Genomic DNA, 13,881 nt, shown 5'->3' with positions numbered 1-13,881 from the left:
CAGGATGGATCTGGTGATGGGAAAGAAGAAGAAGGAGAGGCAAAAGGAGGCACCAGTGAAGGAAGAGAGGAAGAAGCAGGGATACTTTGTTCCTGCGTCAGTCTTGGCTCCTAACATGCTGGTGCCATGTTAGCTATGCTTATAAGAGAGCGGCTGGTACTGATAATGGGTGACCCCAGCTCAGCCGCATCAAAAATTTTGATGCGACGAGCCCCTGCTTCGGATTTTGGCTGAAGGAAGGATGAGAAACATCTTGAGTCTCTGCCGTCCCTGCCCTGACAGAGCCATTTTAAATTTCAGAAGAACATGGCATTTCTGGGAAGGGTATGGTCCCTTCATTCCCGCTCCTATCGCGAACGTATCACAATTCAAGGTGTAAACTAGCGGATAAAGGAAACTCTGGGGGAGGCTAAGGGTTTCAGACTTTAAAAGGATTAAAAGGTCTCTGTGTAAGAGAAACAACCTCTTGCCTTTCTTCTTATATGAAGGGCAAAATGGGAGGCATTCAATCTATCCAAATTTCCAAGAAAATTTGTAAACGAGAATATACCCACTCCACTTCCCCACGCCATCAATAACCGTCGAAATTAAATGGTCTCGTGAAGGGAAATCATTAAAGGCGCGTTTTGGATAATGAAACGGCAGGAACGCAGTGTAAATGAATTCAGAGGAATGTCTCGTAATTCGGTGTGTTTCCTGGATAGATGAAGAGACACCCACATTGATGAAGGGCAGAGCTAAAACGAGTCGTAATAAAGGCTTGACATTACCAAAACCCTCCTCTCCGACCAAGAGGTCGGACAGCAGGGTTTTGAGGGGCTATTGTGGGGTCCAATAATTTGTGGCCCTGGTCCATTTTTACATTGGGGCCCAAGGCCTGAGTCGAGGAAGGTTATAGCCGAGGATAGATAATAAAAGTCCAAATAGTCTTGAGACACAGCCGAGGATGATTCTGTCCTCGGCATATCTGAGGTCCCCCTGGAAAGAAGGGCAAAAAGGGTATAGGAACAGTTTGGGAAAAAATCTAAAATATCTATGTTAATAGAGAAGGGTACGCTGGATAGTATAACGACCAAGGACAAAGGAAAAGCTGCCCTTACTGCCATTCAATACTCTTCACCTAACAGAGCCATACTCTTCAGTTTTTACAACCACCCCCAACCACTCTGGGTATGGGCCGATGGGACAAGTATCAGTCCTAGAAAGTCGAACCCACACGTGGACGTTGGATAAGGGATACAGGCTAGTATAAAAGGAAAAGTAGGCAATCCAGAGGAAGGGGCTGGGAAAAATGGCAAAAAACCAGAGCCTCCTCGCCCGCCTCCAGGAGAAAGACTCCTAGGGCGAACACGATTTAGTTATGTATGAACACTACGGAAAACTACTGTCTCGTGACCAAGGCCTAGTCTTTCAAACCCACGCTCTATAAATGATATTGTTTGAGTCTTTTTACGTGTGAACCCAATATTATTACGGGTCGTTACAAATTGTGTCCTTACATTTATAAATATGAAAAGTTTTTGGTAACTTTTATATTAAATATGTGATAAAAAGCTAAATATTAAATTATTTGTAAAAAAAGTAAAAACCAAAAAAAAAAAAAGATTTTTCCAAACACATTTTTTTGGAGAAGGATGAAAAAGGAGAGGAGAAAATAAGGGGAGGATATTTTTTTGGATTGTTTGGTTGAGAGGAGAAAAATGGGGAGGCCTAGGTGTTTTCTCTCCATTCCACCAAAAACTAATTCCCCAATTCGGGGGATATGGAGAGAAAATAAGAGAAGGATTTAGGGGAAGGAGGTAGAGGAAATGAATCATCTACCCCTTTACACACCATCGTACACATGGTTTTGTTTGTTTGTCATTTTTTTTTAATATCAAACGTGCAGGTTTTTTGTTTTTGTTCTATTTTTTTTTCCCTATAAGTACTGTGTTTGTTGACGTTATTTTTTTGTTTTGTTTGCTTTTCTTTTGCTATATGTTTTATTAGTTGTAGTTGTGTTAGTTTAGAATAGTTTAAAATTTTTATTTTCTATGTAATATGGTTGTAAAATTAAATTTATACAAACTACATTTCTTATTTTCTTATTTTTATTATCAACTAAATAAAGAATTTTAAATTCTTCTACTTTTCTATCTCCAATCAAACACATAAAAGAAAAACTAATTTTTTTTTTTTTTTATCCCTAACCATTTTCTACCTTCCAACTTATTCATCCGCTATCTAAACTCCTAAATCTAAGGATAAGATTTGAGTGATAGTCCAACCCTTAATTTCATCCCCTCTTGTCTATGTCTAGGCGTTCCCTTGATCTTTAGCCAAAAGGCCGAGAAAGGTATGTCTAGGCGTTCCCAATATCAACATCCACCTAAAAAAAAAAAAAAAAACACAAAATTGTTTATAGCTAAAATTTATCCGAAAATAAAATAAATTCTGGGGACATGAAAGTGAAGATGAGAAAATAAATAAAAGAAGCCATGGAAGGGGATTGAGGATAGGAAGAAGCCTGGAACTGGAATCTCAGACACTGCAAATTTCATGCCACTTTTTTGCAACCGAATTTACGAGGATGGATATTCCGCAAGTAAATGACATTGACACCGACCTTAGCTAGCAGCTAGCTCTATATATATGATTATGAATTGAGTTTTTGATGAAGGGTTGTGCTAACGGGTTAACAGCAACTTTTTTACTTTCTTTTTTCAGTTTTTTGTTTTTTTTTTTCAGCCTTATGTTTTGTTTATGTCCCATATAGAGAAAAAATAAAAAATAAAAAAATAACAGGTGTGGGACTGTGAATTTTTTTTTTTTTTTTTTTATCTCATTTTTTTAATAAATCGGGCCAACCGCCGGTGCGGTGCTTGTCAACATGGAAAAGTTTAGTATCACAATTATTTTTACAACCTTTTTATAACTTTGTTACGTGGCCATTGATGATTATGTAACGACAAAAATAGTAAAAATTGTTGTGACAATGAGATTTTTTTTGAGAAATGGTTTTAACCATATGTCGGACTCGGTCAGAGGTCACAGATATCAATAAGATAGTGTTATATTTTGATATATATATATTCCAATACATATCATCTTTTTCCTCTTTCTACATTCTGCAAACCTACCTGCAGACCCTTCAATTTCCACACTAACCTAAGCCTCTCCATCCAAATAACAAGCTTTGTTTCTCCTTCTCATCTGGGTAAGCTTCATTATTTTTCTTTCTTGTGTGTTTTTGTATAATATACGTTCTTTTTTACATATCTATTTGCATTCTCGTCAGTTAGTCTTTTTTCGTGGGTCCTCTTAATTAAACATAAACATACACCAATATCATACTGAGGAGTAGTGTGGTGTGTGGGGGTTACGATCTTGTCCGCTCTTATTAAATTATCTGTTATCTCTAATGGATTAGAGATGTTAGTAGTTGGCTCTTTTCTTAATTTCCCCCCTCATTACTTTAAAGTTAAACGACCTTCTAAACAATACATATTTGTTTTTACCAACTCCTCTAATTTTATATGCAATAATAACTTATATCTCCAACTATTTCAATGTCATATATGCTGTATTTGTCCATGTTTTAGCCCCGACCAGTCATCCGGGGTTCAAAGAAGTTATTTTTAATGTTCTGCTGTTCCTCTCATTTTAGGAAGATATGGTTTGGCTTAACTAAGATAGCACTTTGACTTAGAATTGAATGAAGTACCCACTTAGAACTCTAGCTAGAGCATACTAATGGGTGTGGCGTATGCTTCTCACACACTCTCTCTGTTCAATGCATTTTCCTAATATAATTTATGAGTCCATGTTTATTACTATTACTATTACTATTTTTAAGAGAATGATTCTAACATCTATATGCATGAATTTAAATTCCATCTGAAAAGCTAACCAATTGTTAGTTAACTGCCAATGGTCTGAGCAAATGTAGATGGTGCTAGCAAAAAAGAAGATTTTAAAAATAGCAAATTTTGTAATATTTGGGGCAATGTCCTCTTGTAATTGAAGTTTGGAAATTCTGGCGTAACTCTTGATTCATATTTTAATGAAGTTTGGAAATTCTTATGTCAGGTCAATCTTTATGAAAACTTTATGTCCACAGATTTCAGTGGCAAATTTAACCTCTAGTTAGGTACAATATTGATCTAAAGAGCTACTTAGTTTATTGCAACTCCTATGCAAGTTAGTTGAGTCCCCTAGATAAGGCTTGATTATGTTCTCATGTACTTGAGTACTGGGATTTTATGTCCTTTCTGATAGCACTCATAAAAATTTGGGCATAGTTGACTCCCTTTCCTACAAAATTATGGGAGCAATCATGTTATTTATTTGTTTATTTTTTGGGTGCTTTAATGACGTCCAGCATAATGATTGCAATTGTTTTAATTTGGATAAATTCAAAAATTGGACTAAGCCATCCATTTTTGTTTATTTTCCTGGAGTTTTTAAGCTAGTTTACGGTCTTGCTTATGAATATTATACATTTACATCTTCAATAAAGCCATTCATATGCGCTATATGTTGCTGTTTAGGTACATATGTTGATGCATAAGGGATCAGCATCCACATATTTGCACTTCTTTATTGTTTCTTTTACTGAATACATGCTTTGGTAGCCAGAGGCATGGAGTATACATGCTGTTGCAGTTTAGTGATATTTAGACAGCTGTGAATACAGAAAAAATATGGCTGCCTTAGCAACTGCAGAAGCTTGTGATACAAATGCAGCGCTACTGGCAAGTGGTGATTTGCGTGTTCTTCAACCTACTTTCCAGATATATGGCCAGTGTCGTGCATTCTCAGGCTCAATTGTCACTCTTAAGGTTTTTGAGGACAATGTATTGGTTAGGGAGCTTCTCGAAACCAGAGGTGAAGGTAGAGTTTTGGTTATAGATGGCGGAGGGAGCATGAGATGTGCTTTGGTTGGAGGGAATTTGGGACAATTGGCTCAAAATATGGGGTGGGCTGGTATTGTACTAAATGGCTGCATTAGAGATGTTGATGAAATCAATGCATGTGATATTGGGGTGAGAGCTTTGGCATCTAATCCCTTGAAATCGAACAAAAAAGGCATTGGTGAAAAGCATGTCCCTGTATACATTGCAGGAACCTGGATTCGTGATGGGGAATGGTTGTATGCAGATAGTGATGGAATCCTTGTCTCAAAATCTGAGCTGTCCATCTGAACCATCATTCAAGGAGTTGCATGTCAAATTACGACATGAATAAGAGGACTGAGTCATGAAGTCAGTTGTGTTTTTCTAAATTTATTGGTTGTCTCTGGGACTGAGTTCTTAAGTGTATTTATTTTTGGATGAATAAACATTTCTTCAAAAGTTCTGAAGTGTATTAGACTTAAAAATTTACAACAGATATTTTCTTGTTCCATATATAAATAAATATTGAAATTTTGCTCTCTCAATCATATTTAAAACAAACTGTTTACCCTGTTATGATACTAGTTGTGCAGAAGCAAGGCCCAAGAGTTTAATACTAATACAACAACAACTACTAATTTGGGGTCAGCTATGGACCCTTGACAAATTAGATTGGGTTGGCTACATGAATTCTTTTTATCTAGTCTATTTCATTTGAGTTATGCTCTCTGTTGCTTCTGTAATTGACATGTGTTTATTTTTTTTTTTTGTTAATTACTTCTACTAATGTTATTTTTGGCTTTCCTTCACATTTTTTCATTCCCTCAACTTGGATTAATTCACTTGGTTCATTGCTCGCTCTCCTTTGAACATGATTAAATCATCTCAAGCAAATCATTCTCATCTTTTCATCAATAGGGGCTATCCCTATTCCCTACCTTTAAAATGATTTCCTTATTTCGAATCTTATCTTTCTGTGTGTTCTCATTTATTCATCTTAACATTTTTCATTTTCACTATACTCATTTTATGGATAAATTGCTTCTTAACTGCCCAACATTCGGTACCATAGAGCATAACTAGTGATATAGTCATCTTATCAAATCTTACTGCCCTTTTGTCTCTATTTTTATTTTTGCTAAACTTACATTTCATGCGCTTCGTTTTAGTCCTACTTAAATGAAAGGTTTTAGATTCTAGAGCGTCTCACATAGGGGTGTTTGCGGTGCAGTTCAGTGAGGTTTTGGACTATTTTAGCACTGTACTTTGTGGTGTAGTTTGGCCAAAACCATAACCGCAGCACACCTCAGTTTGTGGTCATAGGTGCGGTTTGAACGGTTTTGGACTATTATATTTTTCAAAATTTTGGGCTTTTCTTGCCCAGCCAAAAACTGATTTTTCCCTTGTTTTAAGCCAAGTTTTAAACTATTGAGTTAATTTTTCTTTATTTTGGGCTGACTTTTTTAATCAACACCTGTAAACATTGATAATTATTCATTTACACCAATAGACATTTGATAAAACCCATATACAAGGCTCATTTATCTTCTTTTCTGTCCGATCCTCTTCTATTTGTGGTGTAGTTTTAATATTGTGGTTAATTCTGGTTGAATAGAACGCATTTGATTGCGTTTTATTGATTTTTGCAGGTAGGCTTTGTCTTTGAGAAAATTTTTTCCTATTATTAAAACAGAAACATACTCAGAAGTGGTTGGTTGGTAAGTAGTAATATTTTATTTTTATTTCTGCTCATTACTTTTCTGTAAATTTTGTTGATTGAATTGTAGAACCTGGTAGTACTAAGATCATCCTCCTAATTAAGATAAGATGCATTTGAAATAGATTGTAAGTGTCAACGCATTACAATAGTGTGTGTCTGTGCACATCAACTTACTCATACACGGATAGTTTGATACAGTGAATCAGTGATACTTGAGAGGCGGCTTAGCTAGGCTATTTGACTATTTGTATTTGATATTATAAATTTATAATATATATTTAATATAAAATAAATAATAGATATTAATATATATATATATATATATATATAGGGTGCGGTTTGTTTGGTTTTCTAATTATAAAACCACACGCCACATTGTAACATGCAGTGTAGTTCACTACTACTTGCTGTGTGGTATGGTCACGCCATTTTACAAGCGGTGCGATTTGTGTGGTTTGGTGAACATTCTACCCTACTCTTGCCAAATTTCTAATTTGGCATTAATTCCACTTCTAGTTTCATTCACTAAAATTTTATCATTTGCAAAAAGCATATACTGGGATACTTCTTGAATCGATCTAGTGACCTCATCCATCACTTGTACAAAGAGATATGGGCTTAATAGTTTAATGATTTCATTTTTATTTTATTTTATATATTTACCTTTTGTAATCGTACTTATTTGTTGTTGAGGATCAATAGCTGAACCTAAAAATTTGGGACTAATGGTTTGTAGATGTTGTTGTAATTATACCTATCTGCTTTTGAACATCATGTCTCAGTTTCAAATAGGGGTGGATGCAGGGTGTTAAAGTTTTAAGCTAACCAAATGCTTGTCTCTTTGTAACGACTAGCCAGGCTAATGGATTGTAGACCTTGTGGCATTGGAGGTCGTATAGCTGGATGTTAGTGTTGAACCCTCAAGTCGAATGATGAGCAATGACAACGTAATTTTTAACTGTTTCTATAATATCAAAGATAAGAATATATATATATAAAGGCAGCCAGAAAATGATGCACAATAAAAGTGATTTTATGGTTGTCAAGAAAAAAAGATGTTGCATTAATTAGAATGTGTTACTTTAATATGTTATGCAAAAAAGGTTGTGAAATTTGTTGTATCTATGGTATTCTTGGCTTAAGAAAACAAAATTGAGATGCAGTGCAATTGGTTTTAAGCGTTTGAAATTAGAAGTTAAACCTCTTTCTTCAGCCTTTAAAAATTAGAAAAGTGAAAAAATTGAAAGTTTAATAAGGTATTTATTAATCTGAGTTGTAAAAATCAAAGTGCAGATGGTAGGCCACTGATGAAGTCCATGGCAGTGAAACTGAAGACAGCTTGTAATGTAGTAATTGAAAAGTTGGGAGAAGTCATACATATAGTCCATAGCTGAAGAATGAATAAAGTGGGGCCTCAGAGTCACAGTGGAAAAAAAAGGGCCTAAAAGTATAACATTAAAGCTAAAATAAGCAGGAGAGGAAGAGGGAAGATTTAGATGGGGTTGGAGGGAGTAGCAAGCGGTGTGATGATAAAGGAGGTTCTCCTGAAGTTAGATGTGGAGACGCTTTGCTCTCTTGCATGTGTCAGCAGATCTCTCCGCTTCTCCGTCTCTCAAGCCCTTTCATTATTCTCTGCTCTCAATCTCTCAGTATGTCTTTCTCGCTCGCTCGCTCTCTTTCCCCAAATTTCTAATGACGGAAGGCATTCATTGTTTGTTTGTTTGTTTGTCTGGCTCTGGCAGACGTTTTCTCCGGATGCCCAGACTGTTGCTCACATTCTGGGTAGGACCAACGGCGGCGGCCTTCTTAAGAGCCTGACCATAAATTGCCTCCGCCTTGATGATTCCTGTGTGTCCTTATTTCTCAGCCCACATCTCCATGACCTCAATTTGCTCTCCTGCTCTTTGCTTTCATATCATCTTCTTCCTTCCATTGGGGAAATCTGCCCCAATCTAAGGTAACTCCATTCCAACTTCACCTTTTCCTTTTCAATTCATTTCATAAATGGCCCCCCATTTTTAAGCAATACCAATATTTGGCTGGCACCTTTACACTTTTATCCATGCCAGGGCCCCCCTTTTTTTTTAATCCATAAACCCTTTTTTGATTACCAAATTTAAAAGAGATAAGATCACACTCCCCATCACCAATTATGTTAGAGATTGATTGTGCCTTATATTCTTAACACTGGTTTCTACTTTAAATGTCTCATCCATGCATCGAGACACGGATCTTAGCGTATTCATTCTTAACACTTGCTTTTTTTATCTACTGAATTCTCCGCTGCTTGCTCCAACCACGCTGTAGTAGAAGAAGTAGAACTCTCTTTGTATTTTTCACTAACATTGCTCATATATGAAATCTTCAACACTTAAAATAAGTACACAAAGATTATTCATGTTCATAATTTGAAGCTGAGATGAAATTTTTGCCAAACTTCATTCCCCACAAACCCTTGTCCTGTTGAGCAAGAGAATGCTCCCCAATGGTTGCATTGGAAAGACGAAGTGCAACATGGTAGGCAGATTTGACCGAGAATGTTCGACTCTTTGTCTCAATCCAGTGAAGCTTATCTTGTGTCCGTGCATCCCCAAGCTTAATCCGCAGGATATCATCCCTTGTGGAAGCATGTAACAGTGACTGAATCAAAGGTCTATTCCACTGTCTGGTATCAGCATCAAACAGATGACTCACCTTTAGTGATCTGTCAGCTCCAGGCTTGAAACTAGGAGGCCGTGGGAGCCATTTATGACTTTCTATACCAACAGTTTCGCCATCGCCAATCTTCCAGGCAGAGCCCGCAGTGATGAGTAATGAGCTCTCTTGCTTGAAGGAGGCTGCGCCAGACAAAGGAGGGGTTGCTACCCAATTCAGCATCCATAAATGAGCAGGAAGGAAAGTATCGAGCTTTATATACCCTATAAAACAGAGAGTGGGACCCCTGGATAAGGCTCCAAGCTTGTTTGGCAAGCATGGCCAGGTTGAAAGCATGAATATCCCGGAATCCAATACCACCTTTATTCTTGGGGGAACAAAGCTTGTTCCAATTAATCCAATGAATTTTCCTCTCATTTTGAGATTGACCCCACCAAGATTTAGCCAAGACAGAATTTATACCATCACAAATGGCCTTGGGAATTTTGAAAAGACTCATAGAATAAGTCGGAATAGCCTGTGCCACGGTCTTTATCAATACCTCTCTTCCAGCTTTTGAAATATGTTTCTCCTTCCACCCCATCACCTTATTCGTTATACGTTCCAGCAACCCCTTGAAAGTAGACACCTTGGATTGTCCCCCTACCATTGGTAGTCCCAAATATTTCTCGCAGTCATTCATCACTTGTGCACCAAGTAAGGCTTGAATCTCTTGCTTAACCTCAGGTGCAGTGTTCTTGCTTAACCTCAGGTGCAGTGTTCTGGCTGAAGAAGAGAGTTGTTTTTTGCCTATTGATAGCTTGGCTAGAAGCAGCTTCATATTGTGCCAATATGGCTAAAAGGTTTTGGCACTCCCTAGTGCGAGCCTCACAGAAAAGCAAAGTATTATCAGCAAAGAGAAGATGAGATATCCTTACACCCCCACGACATGACAATAATCCATGAACCTGATTGCTTTATGTGGCTTTCCTAAGCATAGATGAGAGACCCTCAGCACATAATAAGAATAAATAGGGAGATAGGGGGTCCCCTTGCCTTATCCCTCGGGTTGGGGTGATGAAACCTTTTGGCTCTCCATTTATAAGAATGGAGTAGGAGGCTGTGCAAACAATTTTCATGGCCAAATCTACCCATTGCACGGATAACCCCAACTTGAGCATTATCCTTCTGAGGAAAGCCCATTCCACTCGATCATATGCTTTATTGATATCCAGCTTGACAGCCATGTGCCCAGTACAGCCTCGCCTCCTATTTCGCATTCGATGCAACATCTCAAATGCCACTGTCGTATTATCAGTAATAAGTCTACCTGGTACAAAAGCACTCTGTGAATCCGAGATGACATTAGGGAGGATAGTTTTCAACCTGTTTGCTAACACCTTGGATGCAATTCTAGAGACCACATTACTCAAGCTGATCGGACGGAATTCAGTAATATGCTGGGGGTCATTTACTTTTGGGACAAGCACAATGTGAGTAAAGTTCATTTTACGGAGGCATCTCCCTGAATGTAAAGACGAGAGCACGGCAGAGGTAACATCCCACCCTACAATATGCCAATACTTTTGAAAGAAAAAAGGAGACATACCATCTGGTCTCGGGGCTTTTGAGGGGTGCATCTGGAACAATGCTGTACAAACCTCTTCCTCAATGTACGGCTGTGCTAAAGTTTCATTCATGCCTTCTGTGACAACCCAGTCTACAGAGTCCAACACCTCATCCATGTGCATCGGGTTATTGGAGGTAAACAATTCTTTGTAATACTCTTCAGCTATAGAGGCCACTCTACCCTCATCCGTTTGCCAAACTCCCTGCCCATCATGCAGACCTTTGATATGATTTTGGCGTTGTCTATGGCTTGCTCGCTGGTGAAAGAACTTTGTGTTCTTATCCCCAGCAGGAAGCCATACAGCTCTAGACCGCTGTTTCCAGAAGACCTCCTCATGATGTAGAAGCTCGGTGATGGATTTTTTGACCTCCGTAATCCTGCCCAAATTTGATGAGAAGTCCCCATGTGTAAGTTCATCTAACTCCCTCTGCTTTTGATTCAACCTGGTTCTTGTATCCCCAAAAGTGACCCGGCTCCAGCTAAGAAGGTCCAGGCGGCATCTCTTTATTTTTTCGAATAAGCGAAACATCGGACTTCCTGACAGTACCTCCTGAGCCTAAGAAGTTCTAATTCTGTCTTCGCATTCCATATGAGCCACCTACTTCTCCTCAAATTGTTGTAAACGTTTCTGATGAACAATTTGTGGGCTTGAGTTGTCAACATTTAGTTGGATGGGGTCATGGTCTGAGTATGCAACATTAAGATGTTCCACGCTTGCTCTAGGGAAGAGTTCCGACCACGCATTATTTGCAGAAGCTCTGTCCAACCGCTCCTCCACAAACTCCATCTCCTGTTTTAGGACACTTATTAGTTGAGGTTAAGGAGAATAGGCTTACCTGGCAGATATTTAAAAAGAAAAAGAAAAAAAAAAAGGCTATTTTCCATGTGCACATATCATTTTGGACCTTTTCTTACTGCAAAGTGCAAACCATTCAGAAAATACTAAAATCTGAACCATTTTCCGTTTCCCCTTTTTCATATCAGGGTGCTTACGCTTGAATTGGTAGAGCAGGACTCACCTGAAATTTTCAAATGTAACCTTGTCCGTATGCTCAAAGGATGCTTGTACCTGGAGGTAAGATAAAGGGATCAAACTCTTTTCTTTAAATTGATTATTTACTTCTCCGTAGATGCTCTTTCAATATATTTTGACTTATGTCGGACAAAGTATGTTTTTCAACTCAAGCATGTTTTACCAAAATAATTGAAGCCTGTTTCTTTTATAATACTTCAGTCATTTTGCCTAAAGATTCGAGGAACAGGTGATGCAATCGCTTTGCAATCCATTGAATTCTTCCTGCCCAAAACTCTTAAAATCCTGAAATTGCAGCCACTGCTTGAGCAAGACGGGATCCACCTCATAAACCAACTTCAAGTTGATAGGACTTTTTCTGAGACAGCTGATTTTGGCATCATCTCTCCATTGGGAACCTGTATTCCATTGCAGTGCTTGTCACTGGTCCTAGATATTATATCCGATGATCTGATTATTTTGATCACCAACTCTCTTCCTCTTTTGATAGAGCTGGATCTTGAAGACAGACCACATCAGGAACCACTATTGCACAATGACTTGACCAACAACGGGCTCCAGTCCTTGGGCTCTTGTCATCATTTAACAAGTCTCTCACTTATTCGGAGTAGACGGAACCAGCAAGTGTCATTCAAAAGAATAAATGATATGGGCATGTTTCTGCTTTCTGAGGGCTGCAAGGGCCTAGAGTCGGTGAGACTTTGTGGGTTTTCTAAAGTTAGTGATGCAGGCTTTGCATCAATTCTACACTCCTGCCAAAGGTTAAAAAAATTTGAAGTTCGTAGTGCCCTATTATTGTCAGACTTGGCCTTTCATGATCTCACCGGGGTGCCTTGTTCCCTTGTTGAGGTGAGATTATTTTCATGCAGTCTTCTAACCTGTGAAACTGTGAAAAAATTGGCTTGTTCTAGCAGCCTGGAGGTCCTTGATCTATATGGTTGCAGGAGCATAGCAGATTCCTGCCTGAGGTCCATTTCGTGTCTTCATAGATTGACTTCTCTGAATCTCTCAGGAGCTGATGTTACAGACCATGGAATATCTATTCTTGGTCAGGGGAGTCCACCCATCACACATTTGTGTCTACGAGGCTGTAAGAGGGTAACTGATGAAGGTTTATCTATTTTGCTCCATAGTGGGACAATTGGCAAATCATTGTCAGCCTTGGATTTAGGATACATGCCTCGAATATCAGATAAAGCAATACTTACAATTGCTAAGGTTGGTATAGGCATTACTGAGTTGAGTATTAGGTGTTGCTTCTATGTGACCGATTTATCCATGGAAGTATTGGCTATGAAGAGAAGGTTCCAAGATGAAAGTAAACCACTTCGAAGGCTTGATATTTATAAATGCAGTGGCTTGTCTGTTAATTCAATTAAATCACTTAAGAGGCCTTTGTTCCCTGGGTTACACTGGCTTGGTATTGGGCACACACGTTTGACCGGGAAAGGAAATGCTATTCTAACTGAAATTTTTGAGGAACGACCATGGCTGACTCTTTGTTTGGATGGCTGTGAAATGGGATGTCATGATGGATGGCAATTTCATATACCAGAATATCGCTGGTCTTGATTTTAGTGGATGGGTTGGTTTTTGTTTTCGTGGATGTGTTTGGTTTTTACGCTCCGTTTATTTCGATGTAAAATATTTACAAAGGTAAAATATTTTACTTCTAAATTATTTGCAGGAAAATATTTTTATTTTACAGTGTTTAAAAGTGTATATGAAAATGTTGTGTAAAATATTTTCCCGTGTTTGGCATAACATAAAATGAAAATAAAAACAGCGGTAAAAATTTAAAATTGTACTGAGAATCACTAATGGCTAAAAAGGTTGAATCTATTTATACAATTCTCTGGTGAAGGCTCTAGGGATTGTTTGGTTTTTAGGAACAAAATTGAATTCTAATAAAGTAGTAGAAATCAAAAATCGTGATTTACCTACTGGAAATAGATGGATTAGGTAATTTTTTTTGCTATCAAAATTAAAT

The 13,881-nt window shown here is 38.0% G+C and overlaps 2 protein-coding genes across 9 annotated transcripts; both read left to right on the top strand.

The window, feature by feature from the left end:
- Positions 1 to 3,049: 3,049 nt before the first annotated feature.
- LOC126694059 (putative 4-hydroxy-4-methyl-2-oxoglutarate aldolase 3) lies at positions 3,050 to 5,419 on the top strand. Of its 5 annotated transcripts, none has more exons than XM_050390086.1 (2): positions 3,050 to 3,196; positions 4,664 to 5,419. In XM_050390086.1, exon 2 carries the CDS (start codon positions 4,683 to 4,685, stop codon positions 5,181 to 5,183), a length of 501 nt encoding a protein of 166 aa, XP_050246043.1. In that variant the 5' UTR covers positions 3,050 to 3,196; positions 4,664 to 4,682; the 3' UTR covers positions 5,184 to 5,419. The 5 variants fall into 5 exon arrangements, with proteins under 5 accessions (XP_050246043.1, XP_050246041.1, XP_050246039.1 ...); XM_050390084.1 differs by having other exon boundaries at positions 3,056 to 3,196; positions 4,530 to 5,419; XM_050390082.1 differs by having other exon boundaries at positions 3,063 to 3,196; positions 4,676 to 5,419.
- LOC126694058 (F-box protein At-B) lies at positions 3,055 to 13,613 on the top strand. Of its 4 annotated transcripts, none has more exons than XM_050390080.1 (7): positions 3,055 to 3,196; positions 6,524 to 6,592; positions 7,453 to 7,541; positions 7,888 to 8,243; positions 8,337 to 8,551; positions 11,843 to 11,933; positions 12,093 to 13,613. In XM_050390080.1, exons 4-7 carry the CDS (start codon positions 8,091 to 8,093, stop codon positions 13,461 to 13,463), a joined length of 1,830 nt encoding a protein of 609 aa, XP_050246037.1. In that variant the 5' UTR covers positions 3,055 to 3,196; positions 6,524 to 6,592; positions 7,453 to 7,541; positions 7,888 to 8,090; the 3' UTR covers positions 13,464 to 13,613. The 4 variants fall into 4 exon arrangements, with proteins under 4 accessions (XP_050246037.1, XP_050246035.1, XP_050246036.1 ...); XM_050390078.1 differs by having other exon boundaries at positions 7,449 to 7,541; XM_050390079.1 differs by lacking the exon at positions 7,453 to 7,541.
- The last annotated feature ends 268 nt before the right edge of the window (positions 13,614 to 13,881 follow it).

The sequence above is a fragment of the Quercus robur genome, chromosome 8, assembly GCF_932294415.1.
Source record: "Quercus robur chromosome 8, dhQueRobu3.1, whole genome shotgun sequence".
NCBI classification, from domain to species: Eukaryota; Viridiplantae; Streptophyta; class Magnoliopsida; order Fagales; family Fagaceae; genus Quercus; species Quercus robur.
The sequence above is the reverse complement of the archived record's forward strand: the minus strand, read 5'-3'. Positions and strand labels throughout refer to the sequence as shown.